This window comes from Carcharhinus amblyrhynchos, chromosome 4, assembly GCF_965287045.1.
Source record: "Carcharhinus amblyrhynchos chromosome 4, sCarAmb.v2.hapA, whole genome shotgun sequence".
In the NCBI taxonomy this organism is placed as follows: domain Eukaryota; kingdom Metazoa; phylum Chordata; class Chondrichthyes; order Carcharhiniformes; family Carcharhinidae; genus Carcharhinus; species Carcharhinus amblyrhynchos.
Genome location: NC_137327.1, coordinates 60,757,084 through 60,771,286, shown reverse-complemented (window position 1 = coordinate 60,771,286; position 14,203 = coordinate 60,757,084). Strand labels below are relative to the sequence as shown.

Genomic DNA, 14,203 nt, shown 5'->3' with positions numbered 1-14,203 from the left:
CTTAAACGAGTCCAACATTCCTGCCTCCACCACCCTACTCGGTAGCGCGTTCCATACCCCCACAACTCTCTGCGTAAAGAACCTTCCTCTCACTTCCAAATTATACCTCTCCCCCCTCACCCTTAAATCATGACCTCTCGTGTTTGTACCCAGTCTAGGGAGCAGTCTCTCACTATTAACTCTATCTATTCCCTTCAGTATCTTATATACCTCTATCACGTCCCCCCTCAATCTCCGTCTTTCCAAGGAGAATAGTCCCAGTTTCTCCAACCTTTCCTCGTAACCCAGCCCCTCCATGCCAGGCAACATCCTGGTAAACCTCCTCTGCACCCTTTCCAGAGACTCCACGTCCTTCCGGTAGTAAGGTGACCAGAACTGGACGCAGTACTCCAAATGCGGTCTAACCAACGTTCTGTACAACTGAAGCATTAGATGGCAGCTTTTATACTCTATACCCCTTCCTATAAAGGCTAACATTCCATAAGCCTTCCTAACAACCTTCTCCACTTGTGACGCAACCTTCAAGGATTTGTGAACCTGCACTCCCAGGTCCCTCTGTATGTCTATACTCCTAATCTGTCTACTTTTTATCACATAGCTCCTCTCTGCATTATTCCTTCCAAAATGCATCACCTCGCATTTGTCAGGATTAAATTCCATCTGCCACCTATCTGCCCAGTGCACCAACCTATCTATATCCTGTTGTATCACCTGACAATCCAGTTCAGTACCCGCCAACCCTGCCATCTTGGTGTCATCAGCAAACTTGCTGATCACACCACGTACGCTCTCTTCCAAGTCATTTATGTATACTACAAAGAGGAGAGGTCCCAGTACTGAGCCCTGCGGCACACCACTGGTCACTGGCCTCCAGCCCGACAAGGTCCCCTCCACAACTACCCTCTGTCTCCTATTACCCAGCCAGTTCTCAATCCACCTAGCTACCTGGCCTCGTATCCCATGCGCCTTAACCTTTTCTACCAGCCTACCATGAGGGACTTTGTCAAACGCCTTACTGAAATCCATATAGATGACATCAACGGCTCTCCCATCGTCAACCGTTTTTGTCACCTCCTCAAAGAATTCCACCAGATTCGTAAGGCAAGACCTCCCTCTAACAAAGCCATGTTGCGTATCCCTAATCAGATCGCAATGCTCCAAATGCTCATACATCCTACCCCTAAGTATTTTTTCCATTAATTTCCCTACCACCGATGTCAAACTCACCGGTCTATAATTTCCAGGGTTATCCCTACTACCTTTTTTGAACAGCGGTACCACATTCTTGTTCCAGCATGCCCTCCCACCTACCTTCGTATCATCGGCAAATTTGGAAACCTTACACTCTGTTCCTTCCTACAATCCATCTGAATGTCAACATTTCAAAGTCTGTCACATATTTAATAAGTATTTTGCTTTTCTCATCATACTTCCCCACATTACACTTCATCTGCCATCTGCTCATTCATATATCCTGCCTATATCCCTGCTCTATCATTTAGTTTTTATACTTTAAAAGTTATTTTAGTTCTGCTGAGTCACTTTTCCTCCTATTCTACTCTCTAAATCTGAAGGAGAAATATTATAATCTTATTTCCATTTACTCTCTTGTAAATTATACTATCCCCATTGCAGATATGGTTTGCAAGGTTTGCAGACTTGGCCTTTTGATTGGTGGAATGTGCTGAAGATTGTTCAAACTCAGTGATGTAATTGCATTTGCCTTTAGTAACCTGCAATATATAAGGCAAATGATTGTTGTTGCTGGACAGCTTCACCAATCACCTTTCCTCCAACATAAGTTGAGAAGTTGGATGTTCATTGATGATTGAAGTGTTCAGTTATATTCAGGATCCTTGAGTTCAGGTGCAGTCCCTGTTCACATGCTGTAAGACTTCAATATCATTTATTCTTGGGGTAATGTGAGGTAGGTAACATTCATGCCACAAGTGTCAGGTAATGATCATCTTCAATAAGAAAGGCTAACCATCTCCTTTCGACATTCAGTGGCATTATCATTGTTGAATCCTGCACATAAACATCCTGATGGATTACCAATTAACCAGTCACCTAGATCATTTAAAAAAAAAAGAGCTGGAGGAGGCTATTTGGTCCATCAAGTTTACTGTGCCACTCAGTAAGATAATGGCTGATCTGATTGTGTCCTTAACTCCATTTTCCTGCCTGAGCCTCATAATCCTTGACTCCCTTGCAGATCAAAAATCTGTCTAATTCAGCCTTGAATATTTTCAGTAACACCTAAACTTCTCACTGTGGAAGAGACTAATCACTCTCGAGTGAAGAAATTCCTCCTCATCTCCATCTTAAATAGGTGATTCCTTATTTTTAAACAGTGCCCCCCCGCCTCCAAATTCTAGATTTCCCAATGAGTGGATCCATCTTCTTGGCATCTACCCTGTCAAGGTCTTTCAAACTTATGTATGTTTCAATAAGATCACCTTTCATTCTCATTAATTCCAATAGGTATAGTCCCAAACTGCTCAACCTTTCCTCATAAGGCAATTCCTTCATTGAGGAATAAGCCTGCTGACCCTTCTCTGATCTGCTTCCACTGGAAATATGTCACTCCTTAATTAAGGAAACCAAGATTATTCACAATACTCGAGGTACTCAAATTTCTGTACAATAGCAATAAAACTTCTGACTTTTAACCTTCATCTCTCATCCAAGATCAGCACTCCGTTTGCCTTCTTCATTATTTGCTGTACCTAGATGTTAACTTCTTGAAATCCGTTTATAGTTCTCTCCATTTAAATAATATTCTGTTTCTATTCTTCCTGCTAAGGCGGACAATCCACAATTTTACTCATATTTCTGCAAATATTTTGCCAATTCACTTGCTCACTTAATTTATCTATGTCTCTTTGAAGGCTCATTCTTTCAATTTGTTTTCCTACCTAATTTTGTATCATCAAATTTGTCTACAGTACAGTTGATCCCTTCATCCATGCCATTAATATAGATCATACGTTAATCAGTGTGACACTCACTAGTTGCAGTTTGTCAGCCTTAAAATATTTCCTATTAATTAACCAATCTTCTATCCATGCTAATACATCATACTCAACACGATGTACTCTTCTTTTGTGTAGTAACCTTGTATGTGGCACTTTATCAAATGTCTTTAGCAGTCAAAATCTAAATACTCTAAAATTACTGGTATCCCTTTATCCAATTTACTTGTCATTTCTTCAAAGAACTTCAATAAATGTCAAACATGACTTCCCTTTCACAAAACCATGTTGACTCAACTCCTATTTTTCTGTCTGTCTCTTGTCTCTTCTCCCCCCTCCCAGCTAGGGCCTTGAGCTGCACTCTTGTAACACTGTGGCTGTAAAAGCAGCTCAGGCTCAGTATTCTGCAGTAAATAACTTGCATCGTGACCACCCAAAGCCTTTGCACCAACTTCACAGCATCTGATTGGAGTGCAATGGAGTACTCTCCAGTTGCCTGCACATTTGCTGGGGAAAAATGCTGGATTTTCTTCTGAACAGCACTCCAGGTGTATCTTCACCATACAGACTGCAGCAATTCAAGAAGATTGACCACCTTCTCAAGAGTAATTCGGGAAGGATGTTAATTGTTGACTTAGCCATTCACAAGCCTGCCTTGTGAGTTAAAATAAGGATTAATGAAAGTTTCTACTAAAAGACTGATCCCTGACAATTGGACAGTGATAACGTAACAGTGGCCCCTTTCAATGCGGTAAACAGGAAGAACAAGAATGGCTTTGACCATTGGATCTGGTTTGAAGATTGTTGTTCAGTGTGAAATAAAATTCATTCTTTATAAAAGCAGTTCATGTTGATATTATTCAGTTTGTCATACTGACTTCCCAGTTTGAGTTCAACAGAGACTGCAATAGATCCTGAACTGAAGGTTTAATTTGAGGACCAAGAAGGAATCTAGTTTTGCCTGTCTAAGCCACGTCATTATGCTGGGATGAAAAACCCAGCCAGAGGATAATGTGGTTTGAAGATGCATGAATGAGTGTCACTGATTGCTTGCCTCATGCTGGGTTAAACATGCTTCCAGTTGCTAGTGTCTGTTGGGGAAGAAGCAAATTACAACATAATAAATGTCACTAGGACTGCTTTTGATTCACAGGGTCACGGGATGAAGATCAGGATCAGGTTGCCTGTCTGATTTCCAGTCCCCTAATCAACAGATCCAGGGCATTGATGTCAATAGTGCCTAGTACCTGACTGCCTTCAAGAGCTAATTTGATAACAGATGGAGATCAGCTGTTGATGTGTTTTTGGTTTCAGTGATGCCAATATGCACGTTGATCCACACTGTCACTGTATCTACTTGTACAGTTCTGACGAAGGGTCATCAAGACTTGAAACGTTGGCTCTATTCTCTCCCCACAAATGCTGTCAGATCTGCTGAGATTTTCCAACATTTCTGTTTTTGTACAGTAGCTGGACATGTGAAGGACAAAACAGATACTTGTCTTTCTATGTATATATTTCATAACTTAGTTGGCTTTTGGAGAGATTTAACAGAATCCTCTGAGCCATGCAGTCATTAGCAGGGAATGTAAATTATTTTTAAACTGTGCAAAGAAATTCAAATAAAAATTGGGAATTACAGATGGGATTAATGGAGAGAAATAAGAGATGGGAAAAATGAAGTATTTTCATTTTTTAAAAAAAATCAACACTAATTTTTGTTTGCAGGAAAGAGAGTTCACATTTGTAAATTAATTTTTCAGGATCAGAGATTTAACAGTAAAAATCTGAATTCAACAGCCTTAAGTTTTTCAATAATCTTTAGTGTAGAATTATGGGATAGTGCACCAAACTTAATCAGTTGAAGTGAGCTGATTGTCAGGGGTTGGAACAGTGTGTGCTGTGCAGGAAAATGGATCTCCATCAACTTCTGGATTTGTGTATTTTGCTGTGCTTGTGTGAATATTAGAAGTTGCTTTCTGATCTACCCATAAAAATGGTGAGCGCTGATGGGCTGGTCTTACTATTTTAGCAAAATCTGGGCTTGTGTTTCAGGTCCACTTCTGATAAAAGCCCATCAACCTCAAACATTAACTCTGAAACACTGTTTTTCTCTCTCCATGAAGTTGTCTGCAACACTAAGTGTTTCCAGTATTTTCCAGAGTTTTTATTTCACGTGGATATGTGCTGCTTTTGAAATGTCAGCATTAAAACAGTTCTGAAGGTTGGAAATTATGAATGAAAATCATGAAAAAAAATCAAACTGTGTGTGTGTGTGTGTCTGTGTGTGTGTGGGTGTGTGCATGCACGTATGCTAATATTCAATTTTCAAAAGCAGTTGAATTCTAAAACCCACAAATTATCTCCATTTGTGTTTTATTGACAAGTTAGGAAGGGTCAATGCTAATGACTTATATCTACGAGACATGTCCCCTAGTTTCTAATACATCAGATTGAGGAGAGTGAGAAATAGTCAGAGACACACAAAGGAGAAAAAGATTGACAACTTTTTTTTCTTTAATCTAATTTGATTTCTTTTTAAAGTTGAAATCTGAGGAAAGCAGACCAAAAAGGAAAGGGAAAAAAATCATTGAGAGTGCAAGAAAGGGTAGAGAGAGAGAGAAGGAGAAGCAATAATGAAGAATACAGTGGAATATAAGAAAGTAAGTGAGGTAGGAGGTTATATTTTGGCGTGTTTGGACATTTCTATTCCAGATGGAGACTTTAGAGCTGGTAATAGAAATTAAAATAGGATAACATGCATGACTTCAAAAATGGGTCTGTATTGCATTCCTGTGCATGGTCAAGTTAAACCCACACCCCGAAGGTTATATTTATTCTTGATTTGCATTTGCAATCACATGGCAGATTGACCCTTGAATGAGAGACTAGAACAAGTTTAAGAATAACATCCCCCTTTGAAGATGGAGATGAGGAGAGCTTTTTTACTGGGACTGGTTAATATGTAAGCTCTTTTCCAGAAAGCATTGGAGGCTGGCCATTGAATTTATTTGAGGCAGAATGAGATAGTTTATTGATATACAAGGTACAGTAGTTGTGGGGGTGCAGACAGGAAAGTGGTGCGGAGAGCATAACCAGCTTAGCTGTGATCTTATCCCCTGTAAAGGACACATGCAAGGATAAAGAAAGGCCTGCACTTAGAAGCAGCCACACCCATTTTATTGGTACCTGTACATTAATGCCAGTTTCTTACAAGTCATGCAGCACTTACATATTGTTTGTACTTTTTAGTATCATAATTTAGATGGAGGAGTCTGGGGGGGCTTACCAATCCATTTGGAAATGGATCTTTCAATCAAAATGATTTTGAGAATCATCCCTCAATACAATGCCAAAGTGCAACAGATAATTAAGTTACTTTGTTTCTAGGAAGCAATGTGGTATTTTTGAAAAACAACCATCTGGCATAAGTTGAAGAGATCTGAAGAAATGGCAAGCAAAGCTGACAAACAACATGTTGAAACTTTGGCAACAGAACAGCAGAACTTTGGCAACCAGCCCAAAGGAGTGGACTGGACTGTTATTGCCCTCACCTGCCAATACAAGGATAGCATTTATGCTTTCCAAAGAGGTATGTGGGACAAAGCTGATGGGGGAAAAATCTAGGCATAAGCCAATTATCAGGCCATTACATTTTCCAGCCTGTTAATTGGAACTGTATCCACCATCTAATATTTAACGATTATTACAGTTGTGATCAAGGTTTTTTTGCTATCTTAACTTGCAAGGTGCCCACTGAATTGACAATTATGTTTGTATAGCATGTAGAAATGCAAGGTGAGGCAAGCTGTTGCTGAGGAATGGAATTTTTTAAAAAAATCATCTGGGCCATTGTTATAATCAACCATTCTTGAATCAAGTGTAAATAAAGAAGCATTCATAAAGCACCTGTCTCTTTCTGCGGACATCATAAAATGCTTCATAGCTAACTGTTGTCATTGTGATCATTTAGGAAAATTTGACAGCCACTTTGTGCAGAGCAGAACCAAAAGCAACCTCCTTTTCCTTTTCAGTAATCTTTGTTGTTGCTTCCCATAAAATGTCCATCTTTCCCAGGACACCATGCTTTTGAGTTCTTCCAATAAATTTCCAGCCCTGCCACAGATCCAATCCAGCTTTTATCAAAGTGTAATTATGACAAAAGTAAGCTATCCCTCCTTGTTCTTATTGCCCAGTCAACAGCCTTTGACATGACTGACATCACTGACCTGCTGTGACACTTCTCATAGAATCCTGCAGTGCAGAAGGAGGCCATTCAGCCCATCAAGTTTACAATCCTACTCAGGCCCTATCCCCATAACCCCATGCATTTACCCCAAATAATCCCCCTGACACTAAGGGGCAATTTAGCAAATCCATCTAACCCACACATCTTTGGACATCTCAGTTACTCAGCTGGTTGGATATGCCTTTGCCTGCCTTTTTCCTTATCTATCCAGTCTTTGTCAGATGCCCAGCTTCAATGGCTTCTTTTCCCACCTCTCTCACCTTTACCTCCTGCATCCTTCAAGGATTCATCCATCTACAACCATTCCACCTCACCACTGACTCTCAATCTCTTCATTGTTTGCAAATTGTCAGACTGTTGAAGCAGTACCCAGTTCTGGATGAACAGTAATTTCCTTCAATTTAATACAGGAACAGGAGTAGTCTTTCAAGCTTATTCTGTCATTCATTGAGATCATGGCTCATAATGACTGAACTCTATATATCCATCTTTGCCCCATATCCCCCAATATCTTTGTTTAATAAAAGCCTTTCAATCTCAAATTTTAAATAATTGGTTTGGTAGCAGTTAGCAGTTGGGGAGAGAATTTGAAACTTCTGTCACCCTTTTGCATGCATATATGTTTCCTAATTCCTCTCCTGAAAGGTCTGGCTCCAGTTTTTAGACTATCTTCTCTCATCTTAAACTTCCTTATCAGCAAAAATAGTTTCAGTTCTATCATTTTCTTTTCATAACTTAAAACATTAATCAAAACACCCCTTAAGCTTCTAAATTCCAGGGAATATAATTCTAGTTTATGTAACCTCCATACATTGCTTCCACTGTTTGTTAGTGGTGGAGGGCATGAATTTTGTGGAAGGGGTATCAATCAATCAAGCAAGCAGCTTTGTTCTAGATGGTGTCAAGCTTCTTGAGTATTGCTGGAGCTACTGTCATCCAGGCAAATGGAGAGTGTCCCACCACAATCCTGACTTGTGCCTTGTAGTTGGGGGACAGGCTTTGGGGAGCCAGCAGGTGAGTTTCTCATCGCAGGATTCCTAGCCTTTGACCTGCTCTGGTGGCCGCAGCATTTATACGGCTTGTCCAGTTCAGTTTCTGGTCAATGGTAACCCTCAGGATGTCGATATTGGGGGATTCAGTAATGATAATACCATAAGACTTGGGAGCAAAGTAGACCATTCAGCCCATTAAGTCTGCTGTGCCAGTCAGTGAGATCATGACTGATCTGATAACTCCACTTCCCATCATATCCCAATAACCCTTAATTTCCTCAGTGAGTTAAAAATCTGTCTATATAACGACCCAGCCTCTGCAGCCCTGTGCTGTAAAGAATTCCACAGAATCACAATTCTCTGAGAGAAGAATTTCCTTTTCATCTCTGTCTTAAATGGGTGACCCCTTATCTGACATTATGTCCCCTAGTCCTAAACTCTCCCTCAAGGGGGAACAACATTTTAGCATCTACTCTGTCAAGCCCCCTGAGAATCCTACGTGGCTCAGTAAGATCAAATCTCATTATTCTAAATTCCAATGAGTATAAGCCTACAAGACCTCCCCAGTTTTGAATGTTGGTGGACAATTACAATTAGGAGCACAATTTGCTTGTCCACTCGTCTTTCTGTCATCAGCAAATTTCGTCACCCTACACTCAGCCCCCTACTCCAGATCATCTATATAAATGGTAAATAGCTGAGGCCCCAGCACCTATCCCTGCGGCACTCCACTAGTCACCAGCCACCAATCAGAATAGCACCCATTGATACCTCAGAGGCAGGGACACCACCCACTATGCCACAAGACCTCCCCAGTTTTGAATGTTGGTGGACAATTACAGTGAGGAGCCCAGCACATCAGTGCAAAAGATAAGGCAGAAGCATTCTCAAAAATCTTCAGCTGTATTGGGTGTGTGGATAATCCATCCCGGCCTCCTCTGGAAGTCCCCAGGATCTGCCCCTGGCACGCTGACACAGTGGTTAGCACAGCTGCCTTAGAGCACCAGAGACCCAGATTCAATTCTGGCCTTGGGTCACTGTCTGCATTGAGTTTGCATGTTCCCTCGGTGTCTGTGGGTACTCCGGTTTCCTCCCACAGCCCAAAGATGTCCGGGTTAGGTTGAATGGTCATAACAAGTTGCCTCTTAGTGTCAGGGAAATTAAGAGGGTAAATACATGGGGTTGCAGCTTTGGGATCTGGATGGGATTGTTGTTGGTGTAGGCTCGATGAGCTGAATGGCCTCCTTCTGCACTGTAGATTCTATGATTCTATTACAGATGTTAGTCTTAAGTTAATTCAATTCACTCTCCATGATACCAATAAACAGCTGAAAGCACTAGGTCCTGAAAGGCTATGGCTCTGATAATATTCTGGTAACAGTGCGGAAGGTTTTTGCTCCAGAATTTGGCATGCCCCTATCTAAGCTGTTCCAGTACAGCCACAATACTGGCATCTATCTTGCAATGTAAAAAAATGTCCAAGTACGTCCTGTTCACAAGTAACAAATATAACTCAGTCAATTACTGCTCCATCAGGCTACTCTCAATCATCAGTAAAGTGATAGAAGTGGTCATTAACAGTGCCGTCAAGTGGCATTTGCTTAGCAATAACTTGCGCGGTTTGGGTCACAGCCCCTGACTTCATTACAGCCTTGGTGCCAATGTCAATAAAAGAGCTGAACTCCAGAAGTGAGCTGAGAGTGACTGCCCTTGACCAAGTATGACATTAAAGAACCCCAGTAAAATTGAAGGAAAATGGTTGTGGTGGCTGGAAGCCAATCATCGCAGCTCCAGGACATCATTGCCTCCCTGTATTCCGTTGGACTAGGGTTGATCACCTGGCTTGGTGGTGATGGTAGAGTGGGGGATATGCTAGGCAATGAGGCTAATATTAGTGGTTAAATACAATTTTGATGAGGGCCCACAATGCCTCATGGATGTACAGTTTTGATTAGCTATGTTTGTTCGAGGTCAAAATTTAGCAGGGTGCTAGTGCCACACAACACAATGGAAGGTATCCTCAGTGTGAAAGCAGAACTTTGTGTCCATAAGGACTGTGTGGTGTTCACTCCTACTGATACTGTTGTGGACAGCTACATCTGCAGCAGGCAAGTTTGTGAGGATGTGTTGAAGTGTGTTTTTCCATCTTGTTGATTTCCTTCACCACCTGTGCAATCCCAGTTTGGCAGTTATGCCCTTTAGGACTCAGCCACTTTGTTCTGTGGTGGTACTGCTGAACCATATTTGTTGATCGATGTTGAAGTCCCCCACCAGGGTACTTGGAGGAGGCAATAAGGGTGCCCTTGCCACCCTCATTGCTTCCTCCGAGTAAAGTTCAATATGGATGAGTACTGCTTCATCGGCTGAAAGATATGGTATGTAGTAATCAACAGAGGTTTCCTTGCTCGTTTTTGACCTGGTACCATGAGACTTCATGGGGCCCAGAGCTGCTGTTCAGGACTCCCAGGACAATTCCCTCCCAACCATATACCACTGTACCACCACTTCTGCTGGTGGGACAGGACATTCCCAGGAATAATGATGGTACTGTCTGGGACATTATCTGGAAGTATTATTTTGTGAGTATGACTATGTCAGGCTGTTGCTCTCAACAGTCTCCCAATTTGGCACAAGCACCCAGATGTTAGCAAGGAGGACTTTGTAGGGCTAGGTTTGCTGCTGTCATTTCCGATACCTAGGTTGAAGTTGTGGTCTGACCTATCTGTGCACCTCGACCGTCTCTATTTCTAGCCTTTCACTGTTTGGGGAGTACTTGTTCTTTTTTAAGTTCAAGGGGGAAGACACCATATTGTGAGAGTCGCTGGTTCAGGAGGAGTTTCTTTACGATGTTTGGCATTTGACTTCTTTCTCCAGTATGAGTACTGACGCAAAGTAATTATTCCAGATGTTTGCCATTTTGTAATTTTCAGTAACTATATCACTGTTCCTGCTTTTCCTTTAATGTATCTATAAAATGTTTTATTTTTAATGTCCTTTGCAAGTTTGTCATTCCCTTTTTGTAGCTTCTTTATGTCAACTTCTGTTCTTTGCATCTTTTTTTTACCATTCACTTGGATCTGTGTTACTTTGTAAAATAGCATGTCTTTTTCATTTTGTTTCTCCCTCTTTGGTTGTCCATAGCTTTTTGTTTTGGCAATCTTTGAGTGAAGACTGCAATAAATAATTTGCAGCGTTATGACTGCATTAAAGAGAGAAATTGTAGCCCAAAGCCTATTCTGAACAGGGTACAAATCAAGTAACATCTTAACAATAGGGTTTGAAGAAACTGAGTGGTTGTAAAAGGAATGGAGGAGCACAACAGAGCAGGCAGAGATGTGGATTGACAGGAGGCTTTGCACAATTGCATCCACACTTAACTGTCCTGCTTCAAATGAAGTCAAAAATAAGTATTATGTGTATTGCCAAACCAATAATAAAATTGAAAATTTAGCGCTGCCAACCACCTAAATGCTTCCATCTTTGTAGAAAAATTTTATAAACTCTGGGTGTTTTCTTAATCCAAATGAAGGAGGGAATTCATTGGTCTATTGTAACAAACAATGCTTGGGAATAAACAAAGAATTACACTGAAATAAGTATAGAAATTTTTGGAAAATATTCATCTTTACAGAATTTACATGGCTAGCTAAAGAAAGGGGTAAATAGGGCAACATGCTAAATTCTGCTTCATGTGTTCCAACAAAGGATCAAAAGTTGACTTCAAAAGATCTGCAAGCGATTGAGTAATTAAAATTACTAAGACATTGAAGGGGAGGGGGGAAAGAAGTTAATTCTTAATAATAGAATAAATTGAAAAATGTCACTTCTGCAATTTAATTTTATAACTTGAAATATGCCCAAATCGCCCAAAAATAGAGATAACATACGAGAGATGGAGCCAGATCAGAGATGTAAAGAAGCAGATCATCAGAATATAGTGAGAGTTTCTGCTCAGCTCTGCCCTGTACAACACCCAATTCACAATGCAATTACCAGCAGCTCAATAGCAATAGTGAAAAGTAGGTGGGAAGAAAACAGCTCTGTCCAGTACCTCGCTAGAGATCAAAGAGTTTAAAGTGGATATTACTTGTACATACTGAAGTAACGGGAGGAATACAATAATTTTATCCATTTTATCCAAATGTGTAGAAATCCAAATTTTTGAAGAATGAAGTAAAAGTAATCCCAATTCACACTAATCAGAAGCCTTTTCTGTATCCATAGTTATAAGAGCCTCAGGAAGAAGAGTAGTTGAATGTGCATAAATAATATTGAAAAGATATCTTAAATTAGAAGGATTGCCTGCCCTGTATAAAACTTGTCTGGTCAGGTAAGATGTTAAGTGGAAGGACAGGTTCAAGATGAAAGGCTAAGGTTTTAGTTAGTATCTTGACATCTACATTGAAAAGGGAAACAGGTCAGTTTGAACTACAATGCAGAGGTTCTTTATCCTTCTTTAGACAGAGACACAAAAGTGCTTTGCAGATTATTTTAAAGCATCCCAAAAACAGAGACAACAGTAATGGAGAAAGTTGTGATGAGAAGTTTTTAATAAAATTCTACAGGAAATCCATCAGGTCACGGTGCCTTATTGCTTTGCATGGATTTAATTGCCTCCAGTATTTCATCTTGGAAAATGGTTACTTTTAACACATTCGTAAAGTCAGGCATTAGAGCTGAGACCTCAATATTATCAAAACAATTATGAAATAAACCACAATCTGAACCTGAGTCTTAGACATGAAATGTTTAAGTTGATCATTGATCTCCAGATGATCAGTGATGGTTGATCTTGTGGAGTGGTGTTTTCAGCAATAAGTTGAGAGGAAGCAGACTAGTGAGTCTACTGGTTCTTTCACCATGCTCATAGAATGTAAAAGGTAAAGTTGTCATAATCCCAAATGACTACAGATGGTGAGTTAACCTGAGGATCACCACACCTCAGACGAGGAGCAACGTCGAGAAAGAGGGTCTTCATGAATAACCTCAGCCGAAACGGGGCAGCACTGTGGCACAGTGGTTTGCACTGCTGTGTCACAGTGCCCGGGACCTGGGTTCAATTCTCAGCTTGGAGAGTCTGTCTATGTAGAGTCTGCACATTCTCCCCTTGTCTGTGTGGATTTCCTCCGGGTGCTCCAGTCCCCTCCCACGTTCTGAAAGACATGCTGGTTATGTGCATTGGCCATGCTAAGTTCTTCCCAGTGTATCTGAACAGGCACCGGCGTGTGGCGACTAGGTGATTTTTCATAGTAACTTCATTGCAGTGTAATTGTGACTAATAAATGAACTTTTAATTGAACTTGCTCTGTTGGCGTTGCTCTGCATCACTAACCAGCTGTTCGGCCACTTGGCATTGGACAACACCTTGTGAGTTCCTAATATTTGTGGACATCATGATAATAGCATTTCAAAGCCTTTGGTCCCCACAGGTTAAGTATTAGAAAATCAAGGATTAAGTATGTTTGAACCAGAGCTTGTCCATCTGAATGTTTAAAAACTAACCAAAAGGAAAGTATATGTGTGAATTTGGAAAATAACCAGAAAAGGGGAGAAAAAGTAATGGGAAGGAAAGCTTGCATCACTTCCTGAAACAAGGGAATGCTAACCCTCACAGCAGTGTACTATTCACACCTATTGCACCAGTGTTTCTTGAAAAGACAACCCACATTAAAGCCATATGCAATCAGTATCCCAAATGTATGGTAAAGCTCATTGCTGGACGAGTGGAAGTATATTCACAATGGTGTTGAGTCTGCTGTTGGGAGCAGCCCTAAATAAACCATGTAAGAAAAACCGGATCAGCCCAAATTCAAGCATGACATTCCATTGGAGTCCATTCAGGCACATTGCAACCTGCAATTTGAGCACAAGTTCCTGGACAGTTCTGCTGGTGCGTTTCTTAATAGTGTGCGTTTCTTAATAGTGTGCGTTTCTTAATAGTGGCAAAATTTTTTGTTCATTGCTGTTGGGCATACACAACCTGGGCC

The 14,203-nt window shown here is 40.8% G+C and overlaps 1 protein-coding gene across 2 annotated transcripts in view; it reads left to right on the top strand.

Moving 5' to 3' along the window:
- Positions 1 to 14,203, top strand: part of fcsk (fucose kinase) — a 376,885-nt gene that overhangs the window by 17,267 nt on the left and 345,415 nt on the right. For both annotated transcript variants that reach the window (XM_080187245.1, XM_080187243.1), the window contains exon 2: positions 6,366 to 6,567. In XM_080187245.1, coding sequence (XP_080043371.1) covers positions 6,426 to 6,567 — 142 coding nt within the window. In that variant the 5' untranslated portion in view covers positions 6,366 to 6,425. The remainder of the gene's footprint in view (positions 1 to 6,365; positions 6,568 to 14,203) is intronic.